Source organism: Anomaloglossus baeobatrachus, assembly GCF_048569485.1.
Source record: "Anomaloglossus baeobatrachus isolate aAnoBae1 chromosome 5 unlocalized genomic scaffold, aAnoBae1.hap1 SUPER_5_unloc_3, whole genome shotgun sequence".
In the NCBI taxonomy this organism is placed as follows: Eukaryota; Metazoa; Chordata; class Amphibia; order Anura; family Aromobatidae; genus Anomaloglossus; species Anomaloglossus baeobatrachus.
In genome coordinates this window covers 1,033,418-1,059,063 of record NW_027441806.1, presented here as the reverse complement: position 1 = coordinate 1,059,063, position 25,646 = coordinate 1,033,418, and the positions used below count along the sequence as shown (strand labels likewise).

The following is a 25,646-nucleotide window of genomic DNA, read 5'->3' as shown; positions in this document are numbered from 1 at the left end:
ACTACTGCAGTAAAAGTAGGTAGAATCTGCTCTCCTGTGTGTGATGTCACCCCTCCCCCCCAATCTGGGTGTTTCCAAAAAGATAAGGGAAGATGAAGTTTAGGATCACAGTGCAGTGCCATTTTGTTGGTGACCGCAAAGTGATCCTAATGTCTAAAGTGTCACCAAGTAGAGCTGCATACTGCTCCCCACATAGCACTCTGGATGCCCCGCACCAGCAATGCTCTGCCGCACTAATGCCCGCCCGCAATGCTTTGCCGCACGCTCGTACGCCAGCAATGCTCTGTCGCACACACGCAATGCTTTGCCGCCTGCAATGCACTGCCACACGGCCGCCGGCCTCAATGCACTGCCGTACCATGCCCGCCTGCCCGCACTGCTCTGCCACACGCCCACCTGCCCGCACTACTCTGCTGCACGCCCGCCTGCCCGCACTGCTCTGGCACATGTCTGCCTGCCCGCACTGCTCTGCCGCACGCACACCCGACCGCAATGCTCTGCCGCACGCACGCCCGACCGCTATGCTCTGCCGCACCCACGCCTGACCACAATGCTCTGCCACACGCCCACCCGACCGCAGTGTTCTGCTGCATGCCCGCACTCCGGACCGCAATACTCTGCCGCACGCACACCCGACTGCAGTGCTCTGCTGCATGCCCGCACTCCTGACCGCAATGCTCTGCTGCATGCACACCCGACCGCAATGCTCTGCTGCACGCACGCCCGACCGCAATGCTCTGCCGCACGCACGCCCGGCTGCAATGCTCTGTCGCACACACACCCGACCGCAGTGCTCTGCTGCATGCCCGCACTCCCGACCGCAATACTCTGCCGCACACAGCGCTCTGCCTCACGCATGCCCACAATGCTCTGCCGCACGCACGCCCTTCCGCGTATACCACGCTCCTCAGTATTCCGCGCTCCTCGATATACCGTGCTCCTCAGTATACTGTGCTCTGCAGAGCTGAGGAGCGGAGGCCCGAGGTGAGCACATGAGAGCAGGGTAGCGGGGAGAGGGGGGGCATGGGGAGGGTAGCAGCGGTGGCACGGCACCAGAACTCACGCATCCCGGCGTGTAACGGGGAAAGTACAACATACGCTGTGAGCTCCACAAAGTTGGCGGTGATCTGGACAGATCAGGGGGCGCGTCGGATCACAGCAGAAGTTTTATCGGTGTCTAGAGAATAGAGTCGCAGCCCAACAACTGACTGTTAAGCCCATGGAACTGCCGTATTTGAGGTGAGTAACTGTTGTTACACACAGCAGATCCAAGATGGCAGCCCCCTGTGTTTCAGTAAATCTAGAATTAAATAAAAACTAAATAAACAGAGAATTTAATTTTGTATCAAAAAAACTTGATTTCATAATCACTATTATTAATACAAGAATAAAAAACGCGACACCCTACCTTTAATATTTGCGATCTCGGGTATAAAAGCCGGAGACGGTGTAACCTGTGAATTTCCGTAAAATGAAACCTTCTCTCATTTTCTTAGACAGGAGAAGATTAGCAGAATTTATAATTATTTCTTATTGTTTATGGTTCAGTAAGTTTTTACTTTGTTATTCACTAATTATAAATTTTTTTTTACAATCATATATTTCAATAAAAAAGCAGAGGCAGAACGACGTCATTCAGATGGGGTTAGGGGGTAGGAACAGAGCTCTGTGAATTAAACTCATTTCAATAAGGGCATCTTTTGCTGCGTTTTTAGTGCGTTTTTGAGGTCACAAAGATGCACCTAAATTCAATGCATGCATTTTCTTCTCCCAGCAAAGTCTGAGATTTCGATTTTGCTGTCCACGCTGGGCATCTTTTGTTGGCTGCATCTTAGCTGCGTTTTTTAAGATGCAGCGTGTCAATTCTTTTTGTGTGTTTTACCGTGTTTTTCAGCCATCCAGTCAATAGATTTGACTTAAAAAACACATTGGGCAAAACGCAGTAAAATCGCATTGCGTTTTTGATTAGTTTTTGGTTAGATGCACTGACAGAAAAAGATGCTGCATGTGAACATAGCCTAAAGCCCGCTTTACACGCTGCGATATCGTTAACGATATCGCTAGTGTTTGTACCCACCACCATGTGCGACACGGGCAAATCGCTGCCCGTGGCGCACAACATCGCTCAGACCCGTCACACTACTTACCTGCCTAGCGACGTCGCTGTGACCGGCGAACCACCTCCTTTCTAAGAGGGCGGTTCGTTCGGTGTCACAGCTACATCACTAAGCGGGCGCCCAATAGGGGCGGAGATGAGCGGCCGTAACATCCCGCCCACCTCCTTCCTTCCGCATTGCCGGCGTCCGCAGGTAAGGTGAGGCTCCTCGTTCCTGCGGTGGCACACATAGCGATGTGGGCTGCCGCAGGAACGACGAACAACATCGTAGACGCAGCAGCAATGATAATTGGGAATAGGGGGGCATGTCACCGATTAGTGATTTTTAACGATTTTTTTAAACCAAATTTTTATTTCTTTTCTTGTAATGGTAAAAAAGGGTACAGAATGAAGAAAATAAGGGTCAACAAATCAAAATATCAAATAACATAGTCTCTACAATTTATCGATCAAATATTTGTCACGGTCATCAAATTTGCTCCTTCCCCTTCTTCGTCAATGTATATTTCCATTATTCAGTCTCCGCTACCCCCTTCAGCATTCCTTGATAACTTGTTACAACCATTACTTGTAAACACTATCCCTCCCATTCCACCCCCTCCCCTCTCCATGCGACACAACCCAGAATTTGGCCAACTATACTTTCAGCTCGCACAGGGACCCTGACAGGTCTTCCTTCATGTACCATTCCGTAGACACAAATGTGGACATTATTTGTATTGTTGCTTCTCTAGAACATATACCGCTTATGAACTTTCTCCATTTACTGAAAAATTTTGCTGTCATCCTTTCTTTACACCTCTCCACCATCACCTTCTCCAACATGAGCGTTTTTTTCAATTGATTAACAAGTTCTTCTTTTGTTGGTATTTCCTTCACCAGCCACTTCTGAAGAATAACCCTTTTACTTATCATTGCTATATCATGGAAAAGATTCGGTAACTTGTCTCCCCCTTTCTCTCCCTCCTCCCGATGCTGATAGTGAAATAACCAGACCATTGGATCTAACTCTACATTTCTATTCCAGATTTTCCTCACTACCCCTTGGACTTGTTTCCAAAATCTTTCAATCCTTTCGCACTGCCATATCCCATGATATAGATCTGTTTTTTCCGTACCACAATTTGGACAACTCATCATCTTATCTGGATGTCTTGCATTCAGTATATTAAATCCATAGATAGCTCTATGTATGATCCTGATTTGGGTATCTCTTAAGTTCTCATTCACAATCTTCTTTCTCATCACCACACAACCATTCAAAATCTTCTCCTCCACTTCTTGATCTCCCAACTGCTTTGCCCACCCTTCCAACATTCTTCCTGATATGTTAGGGACTAACACTTCTCTCATATTTCCATAAAGACTTGATATATTTGTGGCATGGATGTCCCTATATATGATCGCATCCATCTGATTTGCCTCATATTCGTTATTTATGTTGTATAGTTTCTTCATTATCCCTTGTTTCACCTGTTCAAACTGGAGAGTCTGGAATGGGTGCAAGTCATACTTTGCTCTCAACTCCTCACAAGTCATCCATCTCCGTTCTGTATCATGCATCAGGTTTTTTAGAGTTCCAATCCCTTTTTCCCTCCATTCTTTAAAGAGATAATTTTCCCTTCCCTGTGGAAAGTCAGGACAAGCCCATATATTAAGGAATTTGGAGATGTTCCAGGCTAACCCGAACTTTTTCCTAACCACCTTCCAAGTCATCACTGTGCCTCTACAAATCAGTGAGTGTTTAATGTTGGGCGGTAAATTTGGAATGGAGGTATGTAGGATTGAACTCAGGTCCCAAGGTTTACAAAATTCAGCCTCTATATCACAGTCAGAATACCTACTTGTTCGTCTAATCCAATCGACTACATGTCTTAAGATACAGGCTAAATTGTACCCCCTGATGTTAGGTAGTCTGATCCCTCCATTTTCTGTTGATAACATTAGCTTTTTGGCACTAATCCTTGGCCTATATCCCTTCCACAAAAAACGTGAGAACGCTTTTGTCAATCTGTTCACATCCGAGTGTTTAAGAAGCAATGGGATTGTCTGCATTGGATAGAGAAGCTTGGAAAAGCTCATCATTTTTATTAGATGATTTCTTCCCAGAAGAGTCAACGGCAAATTTGCCCAACCTTGCAGTTCACGTTCAATTTTCTCAATCAAAGGGGAATAATTTAATGAATATATGGTCTTTGTATCCCTCCCAACCTGTACTCCCAAGTATTTAATTGTATTTCTAGCTATTGGAATGTCACATAATGCACCCCTCTCCCCCTCCGCTCTCTTTCCGTCCAAGAGAATTTCACATTTGTTTTTGTTAAGTCTAAACCCTGCTAACCTCCCAAACTCCTCAATTTGTTCTATGACTCTACTCAATTGTGATTTAGGTTTGCTCATGAACAGGATTATATCATCAGCAATGACTTCCTCCCTACCTTGATCCCTTCAAACCACCCCCCCTCATTCAAACGTCTAGCCAGTGGTTCAATAGCCAAGTTAAACAATAGTGGTGACATCGGGCATCCTTGCCTGGTTCCCTTCATCAAAGGAAATGTTTTTGACAGAAATCCCGGGGTACTCACTCTTGCCTGAGGATTTGCATAAAGGACCCTCACAAAATTCCTAAAAGCTCCGTGTAAGCCCAGGTGATCTAACACCTGTTCCAGCCATGACCACCTCACATTGTCAAAGGCTTTCTCAGCGTCCAAGGTGATCAAGGCTGGATTCCCCTCCCCCCCTCCCCTTCTCTCGTCTGCTTTACTACATCAATTGCTAGCATTACTTTCCTAATGTTTGTCACCACTGAACGTCCTTTAACAAAGCCAGCCTGGGGGAGATCTATAATCTCTGGCAATACTGCCGCTAACCTATTTGCCATCAACTTCGCTAAAATTTTTAGTCTTGATTAATCAGCGAGATGGGCCTATAACTAGATGGGTCTTCTAAATTCTTTCCTCCTTTAGGAATGAGCTTTATATAGGCTGTATTAAGTGTACCCGATATTCTTTCCCCGTCCATTATCTTATTGAATAACTCTGTCATTATAGGTGAGATTTGATCCTTCATAATTTTGAAAAAACTGCCGCTAAAACCATCTGGTCCTGGGGCCTTTGTCGTTTTTAACTCTCCTATAACCTTTAGCACCTCCTCCTCCGTCACCTCTTTATTCAGAGCATGTAAATTTTCTTCCGTGAGCGTAGGCATTTTTGTTCCTTTTAACCATTCATTTCCTTCTCTCCTATCATCTAACCCCTCCTCTTTATATAAACCTGCATAGAAGTCTCCAAGAATGTCGTTTATCTCTTTGGGATCTGTCGTTTTACTCCCCACAGCGTTTCTCAGTGTCATAATATGTGTCATCGGTCGTCGTCCCCTTCCAGATTTGCCAATAACTTCCCTGCCTTGTTCCTGAAATGATTCAACTCTGCCTCTTGTTGTGTCCTGTACATACCTTCTTTCCTTTCTACCCAGTTCTCAAAATTGCCCTTCGCCTCCACCCACTTTGCTTTTGTCACCCTTGATGGTTTTTCTAGGAAGTCAGTATATGCTTCCCTGACTGCCCGGCTAGCCTCCTGAAACTTTACTTGTGCCTGTTGTTTCACCTTTGTCGTATATCCTATCACTTTTCCTCTCAAAACTGCCTTAGCCGTCTCCCAATATAATAGTGTTTCCCCACTGTGCTCCTGATTCGTCAATGTATAATCCACCCACCATTCTCTCAGTATTCTATGGAAGTTCTCGTCCAAAGTCAAGAATGAGGGGAAGCGCCATATATAATCCTGTCCTCTCTGGACTTTGTCAGCTATACTGACTACCACTGGGCTATGATCCGATATTACCATAGTCTCTATAACTATCTCTTCTACCCTCTGCAATAAATTCTCACTTGTCAGCCAAAGGTCAATCCTTGACCAAGAGTCGTGTGGGTGGGAATAGTGTGTAAATGCTCTTTCTTGCGGGTGATATAATCTCCAGCAATCCTGTAGTGTAGTTGTATTTAACAATGCTCTCAGCGACCCCTCCGTGTTCCTCCCCTGCTTCCCCTGACTCCTCCTGTCTTCTTCCTGAGAAACCACTGTATTGAAGTCTCCCCCCACCAATTTCCATATATCCCCATCCAGCAAAATCTTACTAGCTATATTTTCAAAAAAAAACCTTTGTTCCGTATTGGGTGCATATATATTATGGATACTAAAAGTGCCTTGAGTACCTGAAATCTTTATATGTATGTATCTTCCTTCTTCATCTGAATCTTGTGTTTCTACCTCGTGTGCAAAGTTTTTATTGATCAAAATAAGAACCCCTGCTTTCCTACCTTTTTGAGGCCGACCCATATACCCTTCCCACCCACATCTTATTCATACGGAAGAACTCATCCTTTTGCAAGTGCGTCTCCTGTAATAAAGCAATATCAACCTTAAGCTTCTGAGTCCCTTAACATTCCACGTAATGAGCTTAACCATAATCCCCAAAATCAACAGTTCCTTTTTCAGGCCATGTCGCATGGATTCTCCAACTCTCTCTTCTCTTGCCAGCCTTTTGTAATCCATCTCATATCTTTCCCCTAAGCCCAATGTCTCTGTACCACTCTGCATACTCTGAATTCTTCTGTTATCTTGGCCTCCTGTACATTGCTGCAGCAGCCCTTGTGGTTCCTCTCCCTCCTCCCCCTCCTTCCTCCTCACTGTGGGTGCCATGTTATCTGCACTCACCCCCTCCTCCCTCTGCTCTGCTCTGGGCTTGAATGGTGTTCCTCCACTTCTGAGGAGATAACGATCCATGCACTGACAACTGGTAATTCAGTGCAGTCTCTCTATGTTTGTCTAGGGTGCTATTTGTTTCTGTAGGTCGCTGTATATTGCAGGGGCTGTATGGAGCTGCTCCTTCTCCCTCCTCACATCTCAGCGCAGGAACAGGAAGTCCGATTTTTAACGATTTTGCGACGATTCAAAATCGCTCATAGGTGTCACACGCAACGACATCGCTAAAGCGGCTGGATGTGCATCACAAATTCCGTGACGCCAACAAGATCGCTTGAGCGATGTCGTAGCGTGTAAAGCGGCCTTTAGAGTCCTCTTTCCTCCCAAGTAAATCATAGGAAGTATAGTAAATCATAAAGTATTAATGGTTTTCTTCAGCAAATGGGAAGAGATTTCTTCCAACTTGCCACGAATACAGAAATTGTTTGATATGTGACGGTTCTCTGTTATCTATAAATGCTAGAATATCTGAGATATGAGTGGTGTGTTCAGATATTGGTCCCCTATTGTTTGATATAAAGAGGCTGTGTCAGACTCTAGGTCATCCACTCTTGCCCATTTGCGTAATGTTTTGTTTAAAATAATATGGGCCCCTGGTCTGAGTCTCCTCTAGTCTAGTAAACATGGTCTCCAGGTCCTACTTTGTGGAGATCGAGCACAGATGTTCTCTTCAATCCCACTTGTCTCCTTCAAAGAGGATTGTGATAAATTATAAAGATAACATGACACCTCCGCCATGATAAATCGCTAAGCTGTGCGTGGATGATGGCTCTAAAATACATTCACTCACATCTACAAGATCGTCATGAATGCTATTATGTTTCCGATCCTAAGGAATTCAGATTGCTGCACAATCGCTCCTGAAATGGGGAGCACTAATACTTTCTCTACTTTTCTGGCCAAAACTCACAGTAGCTCTGATGGTTCACCTTAAATGAGTACAACTCCGGTTTACCGGACTATGTTAAGAAGTTCTCTGTAAATGTCTAATATTTCTTCAAGAAACTCATCTGACAGAAGATATTGGCCCCTACAATAGTTTGGATTGCCGAGAGCCCCCGAGCCACATACTGTAATTACTCCAGATGTGTCACCTCTAGTTACTAAATCACTGACGGTGAAGGCTGTCGGGGTGGAGGGCGGTCATTTTAGTAGATGTGTTATTGTCTATAGTCACAGTTTCTCTATAGTAGTTAGTACAAAGCCGCTCTTATTTCATGGCTTTCCACTGCAGCCAGTTTTTTGCTCCTATCCAGGCCCCATTTCTCCAATCTGACATCTGTCACGTTACATGATAACACCTTTGTAATGCTGAATCTGATCCCAGTGTTTCTGAGATTTTTTTTTTGTGACACATTGTACTTTATCTTAGCTGTAATGTGAGGTTGATTTGTTTCCTGGTCACTTAGAAAACATCTGAAATTCGCTAAAAATGTAAATTAATTAGAAATGATCACACATTGCATTTGGATGTTCTTAAAACAAATAGTGATACCGCAACATACACTGGAGATCAAAATTAGAGAACAATGTATGATCACTTGCTTTTTCAGAAATTATGTAATTTAAATTGATCAACACTTGAAGGTTTTTGCCACTAGAATGGTGTTTTACAAAAGATCCAAAGTTTATCAACCTAAAACCTTGATTTTGCCCAAAACATGATGATCAGAATTAGAGAACTGCAATGACTGTAGCACAGAAAAAGATATAACTAAATTTTGTGACGGTAACAACAGTCATCAATCAGTAGGACGTGTACCGGCCGTGAATGACTTCAGCACATCTGCGGCCACAGGACATCACTAGTCTCTCACACTGCTCTGGTGGGATTTTGGTCCTCTCGTCTTCCAGTCTCTTCCACAGTTCTTTGACTGTTGTGGGTTTCTTGGCCATAACTTTGTCAGCAAGGATTTTCCAGAGGTTTTCCATTAGGTTTAGATCAGGACTCTGGGCAGCCATTTCATTGTTTCAATGTTTTCTGTTTCAATGAACTTCTTTACCCATTTTGTTGTGTGACGGGGGGCATTGTCCTGCATGGAAATTGCTGGCTGATTGAGTGATGAACGCAAGTGAAGAACCACGTGTTGTTGAAGAAGGTTCTGATCCACACTTGCATTCACTCTGCCATGTAGCTGTATGAGAGGTCCAACTCCTGCAGAAAACAATCCCCAAACCATGACACTTCCTCCACCACCTTTCACTGACTTCTTACTACACTTCGGATTCAGTATTTCCCTAGTTTGTCAACAAATATATTTCCCATCAAACCCAAATAAATTAAAACTTTGCTTTAATCATTAAAACGAACTGTGGACCACTTCTCCTCTGTCCACACAACATCCTCCTTTTGATTCTTTCTGCTAATGAGAGATTTGGTGACTTCAGAGTGGGCTTTCAGTCCAAATGCTCCTAAACATCATGACACTGTATGACGAGATAGATTCTTACCCTGTTCTGTGCTGAACTCTGGCTAGCAATTCCAGCTGAAGTTTTGGAACGATTACCCATGGAGATTTTCCCTATTATCCTGTCCTCTCTTGCATTTGTCTTTTGAGGGCAATCAGTCTTCTTGGGGACTTGAAAGAGTTTGTGATGCTGTAAAGAACAATATTTTTGAAATCACAGACTTGGCTCTATACCAACTTCTCTTGCTATGGCTGATAGGGTCACCCCTTTGGCCTTCAGCTAGACAACCTTTTGTCGGAGGGTTTCAGTCACTTTGGAACGGCACACCATTTTTGCAAAGTCAGTGCAAAGTGGAAACTTAGGCTGCCAGGTACATAGGATTTAAATAATAAATAAACGGCATGCACACTGGATTATTTTTCGGGTTCTAGTGTACGGGTTAAACCCCTTATTTACAATCCATAGAAATACACTGCACACACTTTTGTTTTTGCTTTGCTAGTGAAAAAAATGTTTTTATTTAGGAGAAATCCTATAATTTAACACTACTATTTCCTACATTTTGGCCCAAGGGGCTTTGTTCCTAGAGTCGCTAGGAAAGGGAAAATTATATACAGCGACTAAACACATATACAGATATATACATTATTTACAATATGAACTTTAGATAAAGATTTTTTCAAAAGTGTGAGAATAATCTCCTATCTGGATATTTTTAAATATTTTTAAATATTAAAAAAAGCACATGGTAGTAGAAAGTTAGGAGTACCTATATAACAATATAATGCTAGTCTACAGCAAGTGTGTACACATAGTTGTTACAGTATTAGTATATTAGATAGTATATACAAGCAGTGCACATGATAATGTCACATTTGATAAGACAGGTAAGGAAGAGGATGAGGGTAGAGGAAAATGTAGTGATGATAATAAGTGTTGGGTAGTTATATACTACCTGTAAAGTTGATCTCCTGGTAAGTGGGAGGATTTTGGAGTTGCGCATGCACGCTAATGAATCGAGTGACACGCTATTAATATAACTGGCCTTTCTATACTGATAGTAAACAGGGCATTACAGATTCATAGCTGCGCTTTTCACACATGCGTTTTGATCCCTATCAGTAAAGAAGGGCCAGTGATACTAACAGCGCGTTACTAGATTCAGCATCACGCACGCGCAACAATCCCCATGACTACAAGGTAATCTCGGCAAGCTCCACAACACGCAAGCGCCAGCTACATCAGTAAGTCATTAGATTGATCAGTGCGCATGCGCTGCCATTTCCATAACTACCAGGATGCTACAGCACACTATCACATACCCGCCCCACAATATACTAAGCGCCCTCCAGTGCACCAGTGCCGGCCTCTCACAGCACACCATGACACGTCATTTCCCTGCAGTCTGTGAGATGGCTAGTGTGCAGGCGTTAGCGTTATTTAAAGTCCACACGCTCACATTATGGCAGGGCTACATTCAGGAAAGCACAGGCACGGGAATGCTTGCCATTCACAGGTACTACTCATCACTCTTATTCTTCCCCTCTTTGTACTATTATACATTTCTGCATTTAATATTACAGGGGCCCTCATTACTCCAAAATCCTCTCACTTACCAGGAGATCAACTTTACAGGTAGTATATAACTACCTAACACTTATTATCATCACTACCTTGTCCTCTACCCTCATCTTCCTCCCTTACCTGTCTTATCACGTGTATTATCATTATTCTCACACTTTTGAAAAAATCCTTGTCTAAAGTTCATATTGAAAATAATGTGTATATGTGTTTAGTCACTGTATATATTTCCCTTTTCCTAGCGACCCCGTGAACAAGGACTCTTAGGCCGAAATGTATAAATTGGTTGTGATAAATTATATGGTTTCTTCTAAATAAATAAATTTTTTCACTTGCAAAGCAAAGACAAAAGTGTGAGCAGTGTATTTCTATGGACTGCAGTTAATTTGGGTTTGTGAGATAATTAAGGAAATTAGCACCAGGTGCCAGATTAACACCAATCACTTGCAGGTATCTGAACGTGTTCTCTCATTTTGATCAGTGTTCTTTTACACTTATCTCATTTACATTTTATTATGTGCTTTGAAAAAAATTCAATATATGAAATAAGCTTAAAATACTGTGAGTTTCCTGGGGGCGTGTCCTGGACATGGCGGCGTGAGGACGCTGGATCACTGAGCTCCCGCGCCCGCAGACAATTATCGGCTATTACCGCGGTCCCCACTCACCCAGGATGGCCCCAAAGAAGAAACCGGGAGCCGGTCCCGCTCTTACCTCCCCGGCGGCAAGCCAGAGGCCACAGGGAAGTCTGTCCAGGTTCCTGTCGGCGGCGGCGCCCGAGACCTTGCTGTCGGCCCGGAGCAAGATGGCGCCGGCGGGATCGTGGCGTCCTCCGTCGGGGGATCCCCCAGGGGCTGCTCGGCTCTCCCATCCAGCGCGTGACGCTACTTCCAGGGACAGCACGGGTGAGCAGGGGGAGACAGAGTCGGTGGTGAGACCGGAAAGAACGGAGCAAGATATGGAGAGCAGAAGGGGAGGGGGAGCGGCTCAATCTGCCTCACAGCGTGCAGCTGCAGACAGAGCAGGGACCCAGTGTGTGGAGGGAGCAGGGGACCTGGGGATGCCTGCCACACTTTGCACACAAAGCACCCCTCCACACTCTGGGCATACAGACTCCCAGTCCATATCACGCAGCCCGTCCTCTAGCCCTCCACAGGAGGACATGCAAGCCCTGAGGAGGCTCATCCTGGCCCTCCCTAGCAAAAAAGATTTGGAGGATGTGGTAGCCAGAATTGAATCTTCCCAGCAGATGGCGCTATCCACTCTGAGGGAGGAAATGGTTGTGCTGGAGGACAGAATTGAGGCTACGGAACAGGCTCAAGAGTCTTTGGAGAGTAGAATGGAGAGGATTGAAAGAGACTGTGAGACATCTAATGCCCGTGTTAGAGATCTTGCCCTTTTATTAGATGATCAAGAGAACAGAAGTAGAAGAAACAACATCAGACTGAAGGGCATTCCGGAGGACTGGTCTCAGGACCTCCTGCGCACTAATGTTTTGGCCATTTTCAACCGGGTCACCGACCGACCTCCGGAGGCTACCTATCTCTTTGATAGAATACACAGAGTCGCAAGGCCGGGCCCCAGATCTGCCTCTTCCTCTAGAGACGTACTGTGTCGCTTGCACTACTATGGAGACAGAGAGAGGATACTACAGGGGGCTTGGTCGCATGGCCCGGTGGAGCTGGAAGGGGTCATGGTGAAGCTTTTTCCAGATGTCTCCGGCCGCACGTTATACATGCGACGTCTACTGCATCCTCTATTGCTCAGCATCAAAGAATCTCAGGCCTCATACAGATGGGGCCACCCCTTTCACTTGATTGTACGCAAGGGGGACTCCATGTTCCTGTTAAAGAGACACTCGGAGCTTCCGGATCTCTATGCCTTCCTGGGGATACCAGACCGACCGATTCCGGATTGGCTGGAGTGGGAACCCCAGGTACCAGTGGGGCGGCGAAGGAGGAGGAGCGAGGCCCGCCACATCCAGGGAGAGGAGACCTGAGGAGCTTGGCATACTGCGGGACTTCAAGGGCTGGAGACGAGTGCCGGAGGAGGTGATGGTGGAGTGGGTCGGAGCTGAGGAGACGGGAGTTGGGAGGGCTGCCCACAACTTCTCGCCCCCAACGCAAGAGTTCCAATCCTGAAACCAGGTGGTTCGGTTAAAGTTTGTTATTGACTTATACACATGAACTCAGTGTATTGCCTTAAGTAAATGGAAAACCGTTTTTTCATGAAAATGTTTTGGGGGGGTGGGGGGGGCTGTTCCCTATTATTTTGGTCGTTCTGGGTGGGGGGGGGTTGTGGGAGGATAGGGGGATGATCCTCCCTGGTTGACGGGGGCATGGGGTCACTTAGTATCAATACGCGGGGCGCGGGCCAGCGCTCTGGTCGCGTGTCAGTTCTTGTCCCTATATTTTCTTGCGCAGTCCCTGGGCTGGTTCCCGGTACTGCGTGCAGCAGCCCTGCTGCTATTCTACTTTCTTGCGCTCTTTTCTGATCTTTTTTCTCTTTCTTTCTCTTCTTCTCTCAGCTTCTCCTTTTAAAAGCTCCCCACTTCTTCCTTTCTTCTTGGCATCCCGTTTCCCCTCTTCCCTTACCCTCCGACCTACCCCCCTTGCCTCCAATCCTGTCTCTTCTCTCCCACCTCCTGATTGTTTCTCTGGGGCTTCGTGACTGAGAATGGCGGGGCAGAGGCAGGCTACACTACGGGTGGGCTCCCTAAATGTTAAGGGACTGCATAGCCCGGAGAAGCGGTCTATCCTGTTGAACTTACTGTGGAAAAATAGAGTACAGGTCGCTTTCCTTCAGGAAACACACTACTGTGATGCCAAACCATATAAACTTTTGGACAGGAGGTACTCCGAAGTGCATCACTCACCCTCTCCTGACTCCAGATCTCGGGGCACGAGCATCATATTATCTAGCAGGCTCCCTTGGGAATTGTTGGATTCCCGGTCAGACGATCAGGGAAGGCTTCTGATGCTCAAGGGTCGTATCGCAACTCAGACATTTACATTTGCGGCAGTCTACCTACCTAATGCAGGTCAATGCCCTACCTTGCTGCGATACCTTGAGCAGATAGAGGAATTCGCTGAGGGCACTTTGGTTCTTGGGGGGGACTTTAATGTTGCGCTGGAGCCGGCGCGAGACAGTTCAAAAGGGGTGTCCTGCCTGCCACACTCGACGTTGCGGCGGATGAGACGGGGACTACATGACCACCAACTGGTGGACACCTGGCGGCTGAAGCATCCCTCAGACAAAGACTTCTCCTTTTACTCTGCTGTCCACAACTGCTATTCCAGGTTGGACCTTTTCTTTCTCAAACATGGGGACTTACACTCTCTGGTGGATGCTTCGATCGAATGCATATCATTTTCTGATCACGCCCTGATTACAATTACTCTGTCTCTCGGCGGTCCCATCGAGAGGAAGGGTCAGTGGATTCTAAACACCTCACTACTTAATGATCCCGTGACAATGCAGGAAGTGAGGGAGGCTACGACTGAATACTTTGTCCAGAATGTGGGGGGGGAGATGTCTCCCAACATTGTGTGGGAAGCTCATAAATGCGTGGTGAGGGGGTTGTTCATCAAACATGGAGCCCGGTTGAAAAGAGAACGGGAGGCGGCGGTTGCATCACTCCTGGCAGACATAAGAGAGTTGGAGGTGGTACATAAGGGGTCTTTGGACGGGGAAGTGGGGGCCAACTTGGCTAGGAAGAAGGAGGAACTGCGGTCCTTATTGTATCAAAAGGCTAAGGGGGCACTGGCTAGGTGTAGGAGACACTTTTACGAATTTGGCAATAAAAGCGGCAGGACCCTGGCTAGAGCCTTGCGGGCACAACGTGTGAGGGGCTATGTCCCCAGAGTACAAACCTCTGGGGATAGGTGGGCCACCTTACCGAAGGATATAGCCTCTGCTTTTAAAGATTTCTACTCCTCTCTCTACTCAATAGATGAGGGACGGACTGAGAGGGCCAGGACGGAATTGCGTCAACGGATTCAGAGGTATATCTCGGAGTCGGACTTGAAACATCTCAAACCCGAGGACGCGGCTGCCTTGGAAAGACCTATCTCGGAGGAGGAGTACTGGGCAGCAATTAAAAACTCCCCCTCGGGTAAGGCCCCCGGCCCAGATGGGTTCCCTTTGCTATATTACAAAAAGATGAATTCCTTACTGCTCTCCCCATTTCTATCAGCCTTCAATAATATCCCATTTTCCGGAAAGGCCCCCTTCCCGAGGGACTCTCTGGCTGCTAACATAGTAGTTATCCCCAAAGAGGGCAAAGACCCCGCCGCCTGCTCCAGTTACCGACCCATTTCCCTTCTTAACACGGATTTGAAGCTCTTTACCAAAATTCTCTCAGATAGACTCTCTCCTCTGATGGAGGGGATCGTTCACCCTGACCAGGCTGGGTTCATGGTGGGGAGGGAAGCGAGAGACAACACCACTAAGGCGTTGAACCTAATACACAAGGCTAAAACTGAAGGGTTACCTTTGATGCTCCTGTCGACCGATGCAGAAAAAGCGTTCGACAGAGTCAATTGGGTATTTATGGAAGAGGTTCTGCGGGCGGTGGGGTTGGGGAAGATGATGCTACAATGGATAAGTTCATTGTACAGTAATCCCTCGGCCGCGGTTAGGGTGAACGGTCTTCTATCAGATAGCTTCCCCATTCTTAATGGTACCAGGCAGGGCTGCCCTCTCTCGCCCTTGATCTTTATCCTGACTCTGGAACCTTTGCTCAGCCGAATTAGAGGGAATATTAACATCTCTGGACCCAAGGCCGCCGATTCCACCTACAAAATCGCAGCGTATGCTGATGATTTACTTTTCTTTCTAACTAACCCTCGGGTCTCCCTCCCCAACCTTCTGAGAGAACTTGAAACGTACTCCCTCCTTTCTAATTTTAAAATTAACATGTCAAAATCAGAGGCTCTGAACGTATCACTTCCCCAGGAGCAGGTGATCTCGTTGCAATCTGCGTTCGGGTTTAGGTGGGCTTGTCAATCTTTGAAGTACCTAGGGGTACAGCTGGCAGCGGACAACAGTCAATTATACAAGCTGAACTACCTTCCCCTTTTGCAGTCCATTAGAACAGACTGTGCAAATTGGGGTAGGGGCCTCTTCACTTGGTTTGGGAGATGCGCAATATTGAAGATGAACATATTGCCACGTCTCCTATACCTCTTTCAGTCCCTGCCGATCAAGATCCCGAGCTCCTTCTTCAGGGAATTGGCTTCATTACACTCCAGATTTATCTGGGCGAATAAGCCGGCGAGACTTTCCCGTTCTCTTTTGTCCAGACCCAAGAGCAGGGGGGGCCTGGGGATGCCAGACATGAAAAAGTATTACTGGGCTACACACATGGTCAGGGTCTTGGATTGGTGTCGACATGCTAGGCTAAAGTCGTGGGTCGCCCTAGAACAGAGTTTCTCGAACATCCCTCTTCCAGCTGCTCCTTGGCTCACGAGTATGCCCCCGCCATCTCTGAGATCTCATCCAACTATTGGCGCTACTTTGGATTGCTGCTCGAGGGGGGAGGTCCGCCGCCTCCTCCTACCGGTGCCTTCCCCCATGTCACCCATTATAGGCGATCCGGATTTCCGTCCTGGTCTCTCGGACACGGTCTTTCGGAATTGGGTTCTGGAGGGGAGATTCAGAGCCTGTCACTTGGGGGGAGAGGGAGGTTGGCCTTCTCTGTCAGCTATTAGGGGTCTCCTGCCTCCTGATCTGATGGGGGAATGGAGGGCTATGCAGTTAAGGCACTTCTTGAGTTCCCTTCCTTGCTTCACTCGGTACGCCGGGCCGTTTACGAGTTTCGAGAAGTTGTGTCTGGGGGAGGGGGCCGTTCGGCATTCACTCTCTCTGACGTACGACTGGTTATCGGATGCTGGGAATCAGCCCACTCCGGACTACTTACTGAAGTGGGAGAGGGACCTCGGGATTGCGCTATCTGACTCGCAAAGAAAGAATATTCTAATGTTGGCGCACAAAACATCGATCAGTTCCAGACAGCTGGAGGCCAATTTCAAACTTTTGTCTAGATGGTACAGAGTACCGTCCAGACTCCATAGGATGTTCCCCTCCGCGGACCCCAGTTGCTGGAGATGTGGCTCAGGAGAGGGAGATTATGTGCATATCTTCTGGTCTTGTCCTTCACTACAGCGGTTCTGGTCGGAGGTGGGGGAGGTCATGAGACTGGTGATCGACACGAAGGTTACACTGGGCCCGGAATTGTTTTTTCTACAGCTATCGGAACTTCCGGCACCTAAGTACAAGCGTTCCTTGTTGAGATTTCTGGTCATGGCTGCCAGGTCCTGTATACCGCTTGGCTGGAAGTCCACTACCCCCCCCACACTGACACAATGGGTATCTAAAGTGACCGATCTTATGTACATGGAGGACCTGACATCTTCTATCAATGACCGACAGGACGAGTTCTATAGGACTTGGTCTCCTTGGTTAGAGTTCACCCACTCGGCGGACTACACTAGACTGCTTTCCGTTCCGCGGCGGTTGTGAGTCCTCAGAGAGACACTACCCCCCTCTCCCGCCCCCTTTCCCCTCCTTTCTTCCCTCTCTACATCTCTTTTGCTATTTCTTTCTTTCCTTTTCTCGCTTCAAGCTTTTTCCTGGCTCTTCTATTCTTGGCCTGCTGTGAATTTTCTCTTCTTTTGGTTTGGTTGGGTTATAAATTGTTTAAACTGGGTCGGACTCGAACAGGTACGGGGTCGAAGGTGGTATCGGGGCATAGACTGATACTATGGATGTCATTGTTAATGATATTACTTGCTTTTATGTCATTTGCTATTTTGTTTGGAGCAGGAGACTCCCTGTACTGTTGTGAGTTTGGCTTTCAAAATAAAGAATATAAAAAAAAAAAAATACTGTGAGTTTCCTCATGTTAGGATATAGTCACATAGGACGACACAATGACCGCAACATTTAGGAAATTGTGTGGTGTTCTCTAATATTGATCTCCAGTGTATAGTTAATAAATAGCATTTACCAAATTCTACTTTAGTCTAAATTACTATTTTGACTTTAGAGGCAGTCTCTGGAAATTGGCATGAAATGGACGTTGGAGTGAGAAAATTACAAATCTGCCAATTTACTGCCCTACACACAGTGCCTAGTTTGGTCTCCAGAAAACATACACCATAAATTTTTATGTGGGTTCTTCTCTGTGGTAATGCCCAATATGTGGATACTAACAGGGTTTGGGCCACTGCAAGGCTGAGAAGCATCGAGGATATTTGGCTTTGGAATTTTTCTGAATTGGATTATGAAGCCATATTGCTTTTCAAGAGTTTTTCAGCTATAACCAATGTGGAAACATCCTATTTTTACACTGATGGAGAAAACTTGTTTGGTATAATTTTAGCCAGAAAAACATTATTTGGTGGATTATTATTCAAATATTTGGGATGCAAAATGAACAAAGAGGGTTTAACATCTTATTCTAGAGGTACTTGCTCAGAGGTCCACTGTTAAATTGTGAACAGTTTTTGTTTCAAGTAAATAATTATTATAATTATAGATTGCTACATAACTTACAATTTCTTTAGCTATTTTAGAAATTATATCCTAACATTTTTATATATTATTATAAATTATTATAAAATAACAAATATTTTTTTATTCTTGGCAGGTGACTGCACCAGGAGATCAGAGGCACAACTGACATCTTCTTCATTTTTTAAATCAGATGACCGTGATATCACGCAAAATATAACTAAAGTGAATGCTACTATTCCAGATATACTATCATCTCTTAACAGCAAAGATCTATCATCTGATTCTCTTAAACAGGATCTACCTTCTGTTTTATCACAGACTATAAAGAAAAATATAAGTCACAAATCAGGCATTCAAAATAGAAGTGCTCTTACAGCAAAAAAGCCATTTTCAACTTTAGAATCTAAAAAAATACATAAACAAATTCACACAGGGGAGAAAAGATTTTCTTCTGAGTCTGTTAGTTACCAGAAACCTCACACAGGGAAGAAGTCATTTTCATGTTCAGAATGTGGGAAATGTTTTGCACATGAATCACAGTTTGTTATACATCAGAGAATTCACACAGGGGAGAAGCCATTTTCATGTACAGAATGTGGGAAATGTTTTGCACAGAAATCACATTTTGTTATACATCAAAGAACTCACACAGGGGAGAAGCCATATTCATGTTCAGAATGTGGGAAATGTTTTGCACATACATCAGTACTTGTTAAGCATCAAAGAATTCACACTGGAGTGAAGCCCTTTTTTTGTTCAGAATGTGGGAAATGTTTTAACCAAAAATCACAACTTATTAGACATCAGAAAACTCATACAGGGGAGAAACCTTTTTCATGTTCAGAATGTGGAAAATGTTTTACACGTAAATTACAACTTATTACACACTAGAAAACTCACACAGGGAAGAAGCCTTTTTCATGTTCAGAATGTGGTAAATGTTTTGCACACAAATCAGATTATGTTACACATCAAAGAACTCACACAGGGGAGAAGCCATATTCATGTTCAGACTGTGGGAAATGTTTTTCATGTACATCACTACTTGTTCAGCATCAAAGAATTCACACTGGAGAGAAGCCCTTTTTTTGTTCAGAATGTGGGAAATGTTTTAACCAAAAATCACATCTTGTTACACATAAGAGAACTCACACAGGGGAGAAGCCTTTTTCATGTTCAGAATGTGGAAAATGTTTTGGCGATAAATCAACTCTTTTTAAACACCAAATAATTCACACAGGAGAGAAGTCATTTTCATGTTGAATGTGGGAAATGTTTTACACACAAATGCAGTCTTTTTGAACATCACAAAATTCACACTGGTAGAAGCCATTGTCATACCTAGACGTTTTTCTTGAAAATTGTAATTTCTTGATCACTAAGAAAAATTCAAAAACCATATACAAGTGCATCTCAATAAATTTAAAATATCATCAAAAAGTTAATTTCTTTCAGTAATTAAATACAAAAAGGATTGATTGCTCTCAGTGAAACAAAATTATAATCTTGTTGTTCTGATACGTTTTAATGGCTAACTGTTGTGAATACGTTTTCCAGTTTGAGGCTCCCTCTTGTGGTCAGTGCTGGCAGTGCAGTTGATTTGTGGAATGAAAGTCACACACCTGCAGAGGACTGGCAATCAGGGTCAGATTGGGACTATATAACTGAGTAGTTTTCTCTTGTTTCTTGCCGGTGCTCAATTGTCTCCTGTGTGTTAAGGACATTCTGTAACCAGCCCTGGTCACTACCAGAACTCCTCTCAGATAAGTGGTCTTTGGTCTTTGTACCTCTGCTGTTTGTTTTCCACTTTTTTGTTGTTTTCTTTTCTGCTTTGATACTAATGCTTGATTCCTATTTTGTCTGTGTGGATTTCTTGGTCGAATGGGATCATTCCCTGCTGGGAGTGTCTGTATACTTAGCTCCATGATTCCGCAAGGTATTGTGTTTGTCATGCCTGGTATTAATTCAGTCCCTCATCTGTATTAGTGTTTTTTTTGGATCCCAGTAACATCTGAGTGCTGGTACAGTGGGGGGAGGTTATGTGACGTGTTAGGTTGACCTAACGGTCACAGCTATTGCCAGCGATGTCCGAATGCAGAGAGGGTACCGGTGACCCCCCTCTGCCCTCCCTTTAGCCTTCAATGAAAACAGGCAGACACTGTCATACACGTAAAGGCTAGGAGACGTGCGGCTCCCAAAAAGAAAACTGTATTATTTTGTTTACTTTAGAAGGTTATACAGATTTGATTAGGGCGTAACTATGCAGCATACATATTCATTAAAGGCGTGAATTACATATTCCCAGCAAGAGAAATTAATATAATGACTTATACTCCAATAACAAGATGTTTTTCAGTCGTCTCTAAGTCAAAACATTCTGCGTCCTTGAGGTTGGTCTCACAGTTTATTACGCAAATAAGTCTGGTTCGGTCTTGCCAGGGAGAATGAATTTCTATTATTTTCTAAGTCAGTGAAAAAGGTTAACTCTTTCCTCACAATCCCCCCTATTGGCGTGATTGATGGACAGGGGGCCATCGAGAAGCTGTGGACTATAGAGCGAGCAGGCTAGTCTCCAGATACTTTCTGAGTCGCGGGTTTGCTCAGGGAGTGTCGTCTCACATCCGTCACCCAGGACTGCCTGCATGCCTCTCGATAGGAGTCTCATCATGATACGCCAAGGTGATTTCTAGAGGAAAGAGTGGAGAAGAGAAAAAAGGCATATTAGTGATTTCATACGGGTGCTGAATAATCATTGTATCTACATTGCTTCAAGCAGCGGGAAAACAAAGCCATTAGCAACTTGAACACTACATAAGCAACTAGTAAACAGAGTAACACTTGGAACACTGATAGTCTGTTGTAACAGCCTCCCCATTGAAACACTTCGTTTATTGGGACTGGTATGGCTAAGTATCGCATGGAAGAGGCTGTCACAAGTGCGTGTGTACATATCCAGCAGTCTGTGATCTCAAGTTTTTCAGCTAACACTTCATGATGGGTCTCAAATGAATTCTGCCGTGGTGTAGAAGGCCCCAAAAAGGGAGTACACATAGAAATACTTATCAGCAGTATTAGGCCTTCTTGCAGTGGCTGGCATGGACCCATGTCGATCTCCCCTCAAGTTTGACGGAGGTTGGAGTGGTCAGCTGGACAGTCAAAGGCCCTTCGAATCGTGGCTCAAGGGTCTTTCTCACGTGCTTCTTTAGGTAGACCCGGTCACCAGGCTTTAGAGAGTGGGTTCCTGGAATGGCATCAGGATCAGGTAGAGAAGAGTAGACCCTTTGGTGGGTTTCAGTTAGTCTCTTCTGTAGGGAAACAACATAAGACGTTAGGCTATCACATTGCAGGTGTAACTCCTGCGGGAAGTAGCATCCTAATCTGGATGCACTACCAAAGAGTATTTCAAAGGGTGAGAGCCTGTGCTTTCCCTGCGTGGTAGTCCTTATAGAGTAAAGAGCTATGGGGAGACATTCTGTCCATGGTCTACCAGTCTCCTCCACTGCCTTGGCTAGTTTGAGCTTTACAGTTCCATTTAACCTTTCCACTTTCCCTGATGACTGTGGGTGGTAAGGCGTGTGTAAGGCTGACTGAATGCCTAACAGGGCACAGCTGTTCTGGAAAACTTGTCCAGTGAAATGAGTACCTCGGTCTGACTCTATGACTTCAGGGAGTCCAAACCGAGGCACCAGCTCACAGGCCAATTTTTTTTGCTGTAATTCGGGCCGTGGCTGAGCTTACATGATAGGCCTCTGGCCATCCTGAGAAGAGGTCTACACAGACAAGTACAAACTCGTAGATGCCATGTTTTGGCAACTGTATATAGTCTATTTGTACTCTTTGAAATGGGGCAAACGTCTTTGGCATGTGTCTTTGCGGGGTTTTAGTTAGCTGGCCTGGATTGTGTTGTTGACAGATGTGACAAGCTTTTATTCTCTGGGAGGCGTATTGTCTGAAGCCGGGGGCTACCCAATATGGTTGCATCTGGTTCATGATTGAGTTTGTGCTACCGTGTGTGGGGTAGTGGAGTACTTGGAAAATGGCAGGGAACCAACTGCGTGGCAGGACGGGAAGTCCGTTTAGGCGCCAAATCCCCTCCACCTTTTCTGCCCCCTTGGCCCGCCATCCGGCCTTTTCTTCCTCAGAGGCGTTTTCTTGTGTCTCAAAGAGGTTCTGCATTTCTTCCTCGGTCGTTGACACTGTTTCCGTCTCCTTCAAAGGGAGTAAGGCGGCTTGTTTTGCTGCTTGGTCAGCCAAGCGATTTCCCCTTGCCTCGGGTGTTTGAGCCTTGGTGTGGGCAGCAACCTTTATGATTGCTAGCTGTTGTGGTATCAAGGCTACTTCCATTAGTTTCTTCACTGAGGCTCCTTGCCTGATGGGATTTCCTGTTGCTGTGAGGAATCCTCTTGTCTGCCAGATAGTGCCAAAATCGTGCACAATGCCGTTTGCATAGGCTGAGTCCGTGTAGATGTTCGCTGTTCGTTCTTCCAAAAACTCAATTGCCCAGATGAGGGCAAGACGTTCTGCTTCTTGGGGAGATATGTGCGGAGGTAGCGGTTGCTTGGCTAAGACTGCATATAGAGTCACTACTGCAAATCCGGTGTGGAACTTGCCTGCTTCATGAGCGTATCTGCTACCATCCACAAAAAGTTCAAAGTCTGGATTTGTAAGCGGTGTTGCCTGAATATTGTGCAGGGGCTTTGCCTCATGTTCAATGAGTTCCTGACAATCATGATCAAATGGTGCGCTGGTACGTTTGTCACTCTTTTCTGTCCCCCCCTCTAAACTTGTGAAGATCAGCAGATCAGCAAGGTTTAGACTTTTAACTCGAGCAAATGAGATGTTTGGGGGTAGCAACAGCGTGCACTGAAGTCTGATTTGTCTTGCCATGGAGAGATGTTTCAACTGCACTTGATTGAGAACAGCATAAATGTCATGGCTGGTAAGGATGGTAGTCGGGAAATCGAGTGAGATTTCAGATGCTTTCTGCAGTATATTTAAAACTGCTGTAACGGCACGGACACAGGTTGGTGCTGCTTTTGTGACGTTGTCAAGTTGAGAGGAGTAGTACCTGATTATGTGATGTTTGTCCGTCTTCTGGGTGAGTACTCCTACGGCAAATCCTTGAAGCTCTGCTACGAACAGATTGAAGGTGAGATCATAGTTTGGTAGTGCCAGAGCAGGTGCATCAATCACTAGTTCCTTGAGCTTTTGAAAGTTTTGTCGAGCTTCTTCTGTGAGGGAGAAAGGAACATTCTTTGTGCAATCATACAGCGGTTGCATGAGTAGTGACGCCTTGGGAATCCACCGTCTGCATTTATCTCTGCTTGCTTTGCATCTAGGGCAGCACAGTAGTAAATCATCCACGTACTGGCAGATGTACTGCGAGAGGGAGCGGGGGGAGGGATTGTCTCAGCTGCGGTGGCGTAATTCCAGGCTTGACTGAAACTTTTACTGTGGGCACGGGTAGTGTGCCGAGGTCAGTTTTTGATGTGGACCAGAGTTTTGCAGGAACTTGTAGAAGTATTGGATTCGTGTTTACTTTACGTGTAACATCAGATTCTGGTTGATCTTCTATCATCTGGAGAGTGCACAGGATTTCTTCTGGGATATCTTCTGGAATTTGCAGGATAGCAGATCCATCTTCATTGTAGACAATCTGAGCTTGTAGTCTTGATAGTAGATCTCCCACTAGGGCATCTCCACCCAGGGGGGACACTAAGAATTTAGACACGAACATGTGTGGTCCCAGTTTCACCTTCAGTGGATGTGTTATTGGGATTATCTGGGCTTGTCCATCAAATCCGGATACTACAGTAGCTTCAGATGAGATGGATCCTTCAGGCACTAGGTTCCTGGGGTTCAGGAGCGTGAGGCTCCTGAGTCTACCAAAGCTCTTATTTCCTTGTTGCCAATGTGAAGGGGGACGTGTATAAATGGACCTCTGGCATCCCTATCCCGTGCTACCGCAAGTCAGGCAGTCTTCTCCTCCTGACTCTCGGGTTGGTTTTGAGTGTCCCTCTTCTTCTTTCTACAGTCTCTGATCACATGTCCTCTGACTCCCACAATAGTAGCAGGTCGGTGCCTTCCTTCTTGTACCTTCTGGCTGACCATCCACTGCTGCTATGACAACTTTCTTGTTGCTCCTTTTATGCTTTGCGTCGGTTTCTAAGCCACTTGCTTTGTTGACTAGAAGATCTATGTCTTCCATGTTTCTCCATTCTGGGCAGCATGCTTTCAATCTTTCTGCCAGAGGTGCATGTATTCCATCCATGAAGGATCTTACCATCAGGTGACGTATTGCACCCGCTTGTAAGTCCAGCCCTTCATCTGCGAATGACTGCATCAATCTGTAGTAAAATGAGCTGACATTCTCCACAGGACCTTGATGCACTGGTCCCATTGTGCCCTTAGTTCTTTGCTCCTGGGCGCAGAAGAGATTGAGTCTTATCATGAAATCTTGGCCCGATTCCACATTACGGGTATTGTCCGGAACATGTCCTGTCAGGTGGACAGTGAGTTTGGCATACAGTTCGGGAGACATTTTAACTCTACACAAACCTTCCATGTCCAACCCAGTGCTTCTGTAGGAGACCTGTATTTGGTTCAGGTAACGTGAAAAACTGACTGGGTTTCTAGTCGGGTCTGGAGCATTTTGCAGGAAAGCAATCTGCTCGGCTGGAGTCCAGGGTACGTAGTCATCATACGTGCGAGGAACTGCATCTCTGGGAGCATCTGGGTTTTGTGGATTAACAGGTGGTCTTATCAGGACTCTTCTTTCCACTACGGGATAAAGAGGCACTGGTGCTGTGGCTTGTAGCTTGTGCTGTGGGGCTCCACAGGCTAGGCATGTTTCACTCCAGTCCGGATTTTGTTGGCTACAGTTTGTGCAGGTCCATTCCGGAGATCCTGCCATTTTTGGAGTTGTTCCAGGAGTAGCTGACAGGTACAGAGGAGGCTGCTGTTGATCCTTATTAGCCTTCTTCCCAGCTTCTTCCCATGTGTCTGATTCTTCATGGTACATCCAACCTTGATCGTGGGCTGTTTTTGCCATGTCAGAAAGAGTTCTGACTAGTTCAGTCCATGATTTATCTGCTATCACTCCTGCTCTAGTAGCTGTTATTGTGTCCCATTTGTTGGGGTCCAATTGATCCTTTCCCTTCAATCCAAATGTCTTAAAAACTTCCTTGGACTGACTGGCTGTTCTTTTGCCATGATAACACGTAATGAGATGTTGCAGGGTGCATCCAGCTCTTCTGTCT

The 25,646-nt window shown here is 45.5% G+C and overlaps 1 protein-coding gene across 1 annotated transcript in view; it reads left to right on the top strand.

Annotated features, from left to right (window-relative positions):
* LOC142259186 (uncharacterized) overlaps window positions 1–20,428 on the top strand; it is a 291,572-nt gene extending 271,144 nt beyond the window's left edge. Inside the window, 1 exon segment of the mRNA XM_075331686.1 lies at window positions 18,521–20,428. Within this exon segment, the coding sequence (XP_075187801.1) occupies window positions 18,521–19,650 (1,130 nt within the window). The 3' untranslated portion in view covers window positions 19,651–20,428.
* The last annotated feature ends 5,218 nt before the right edge of the window (window positions 20,429–25,646 follow it).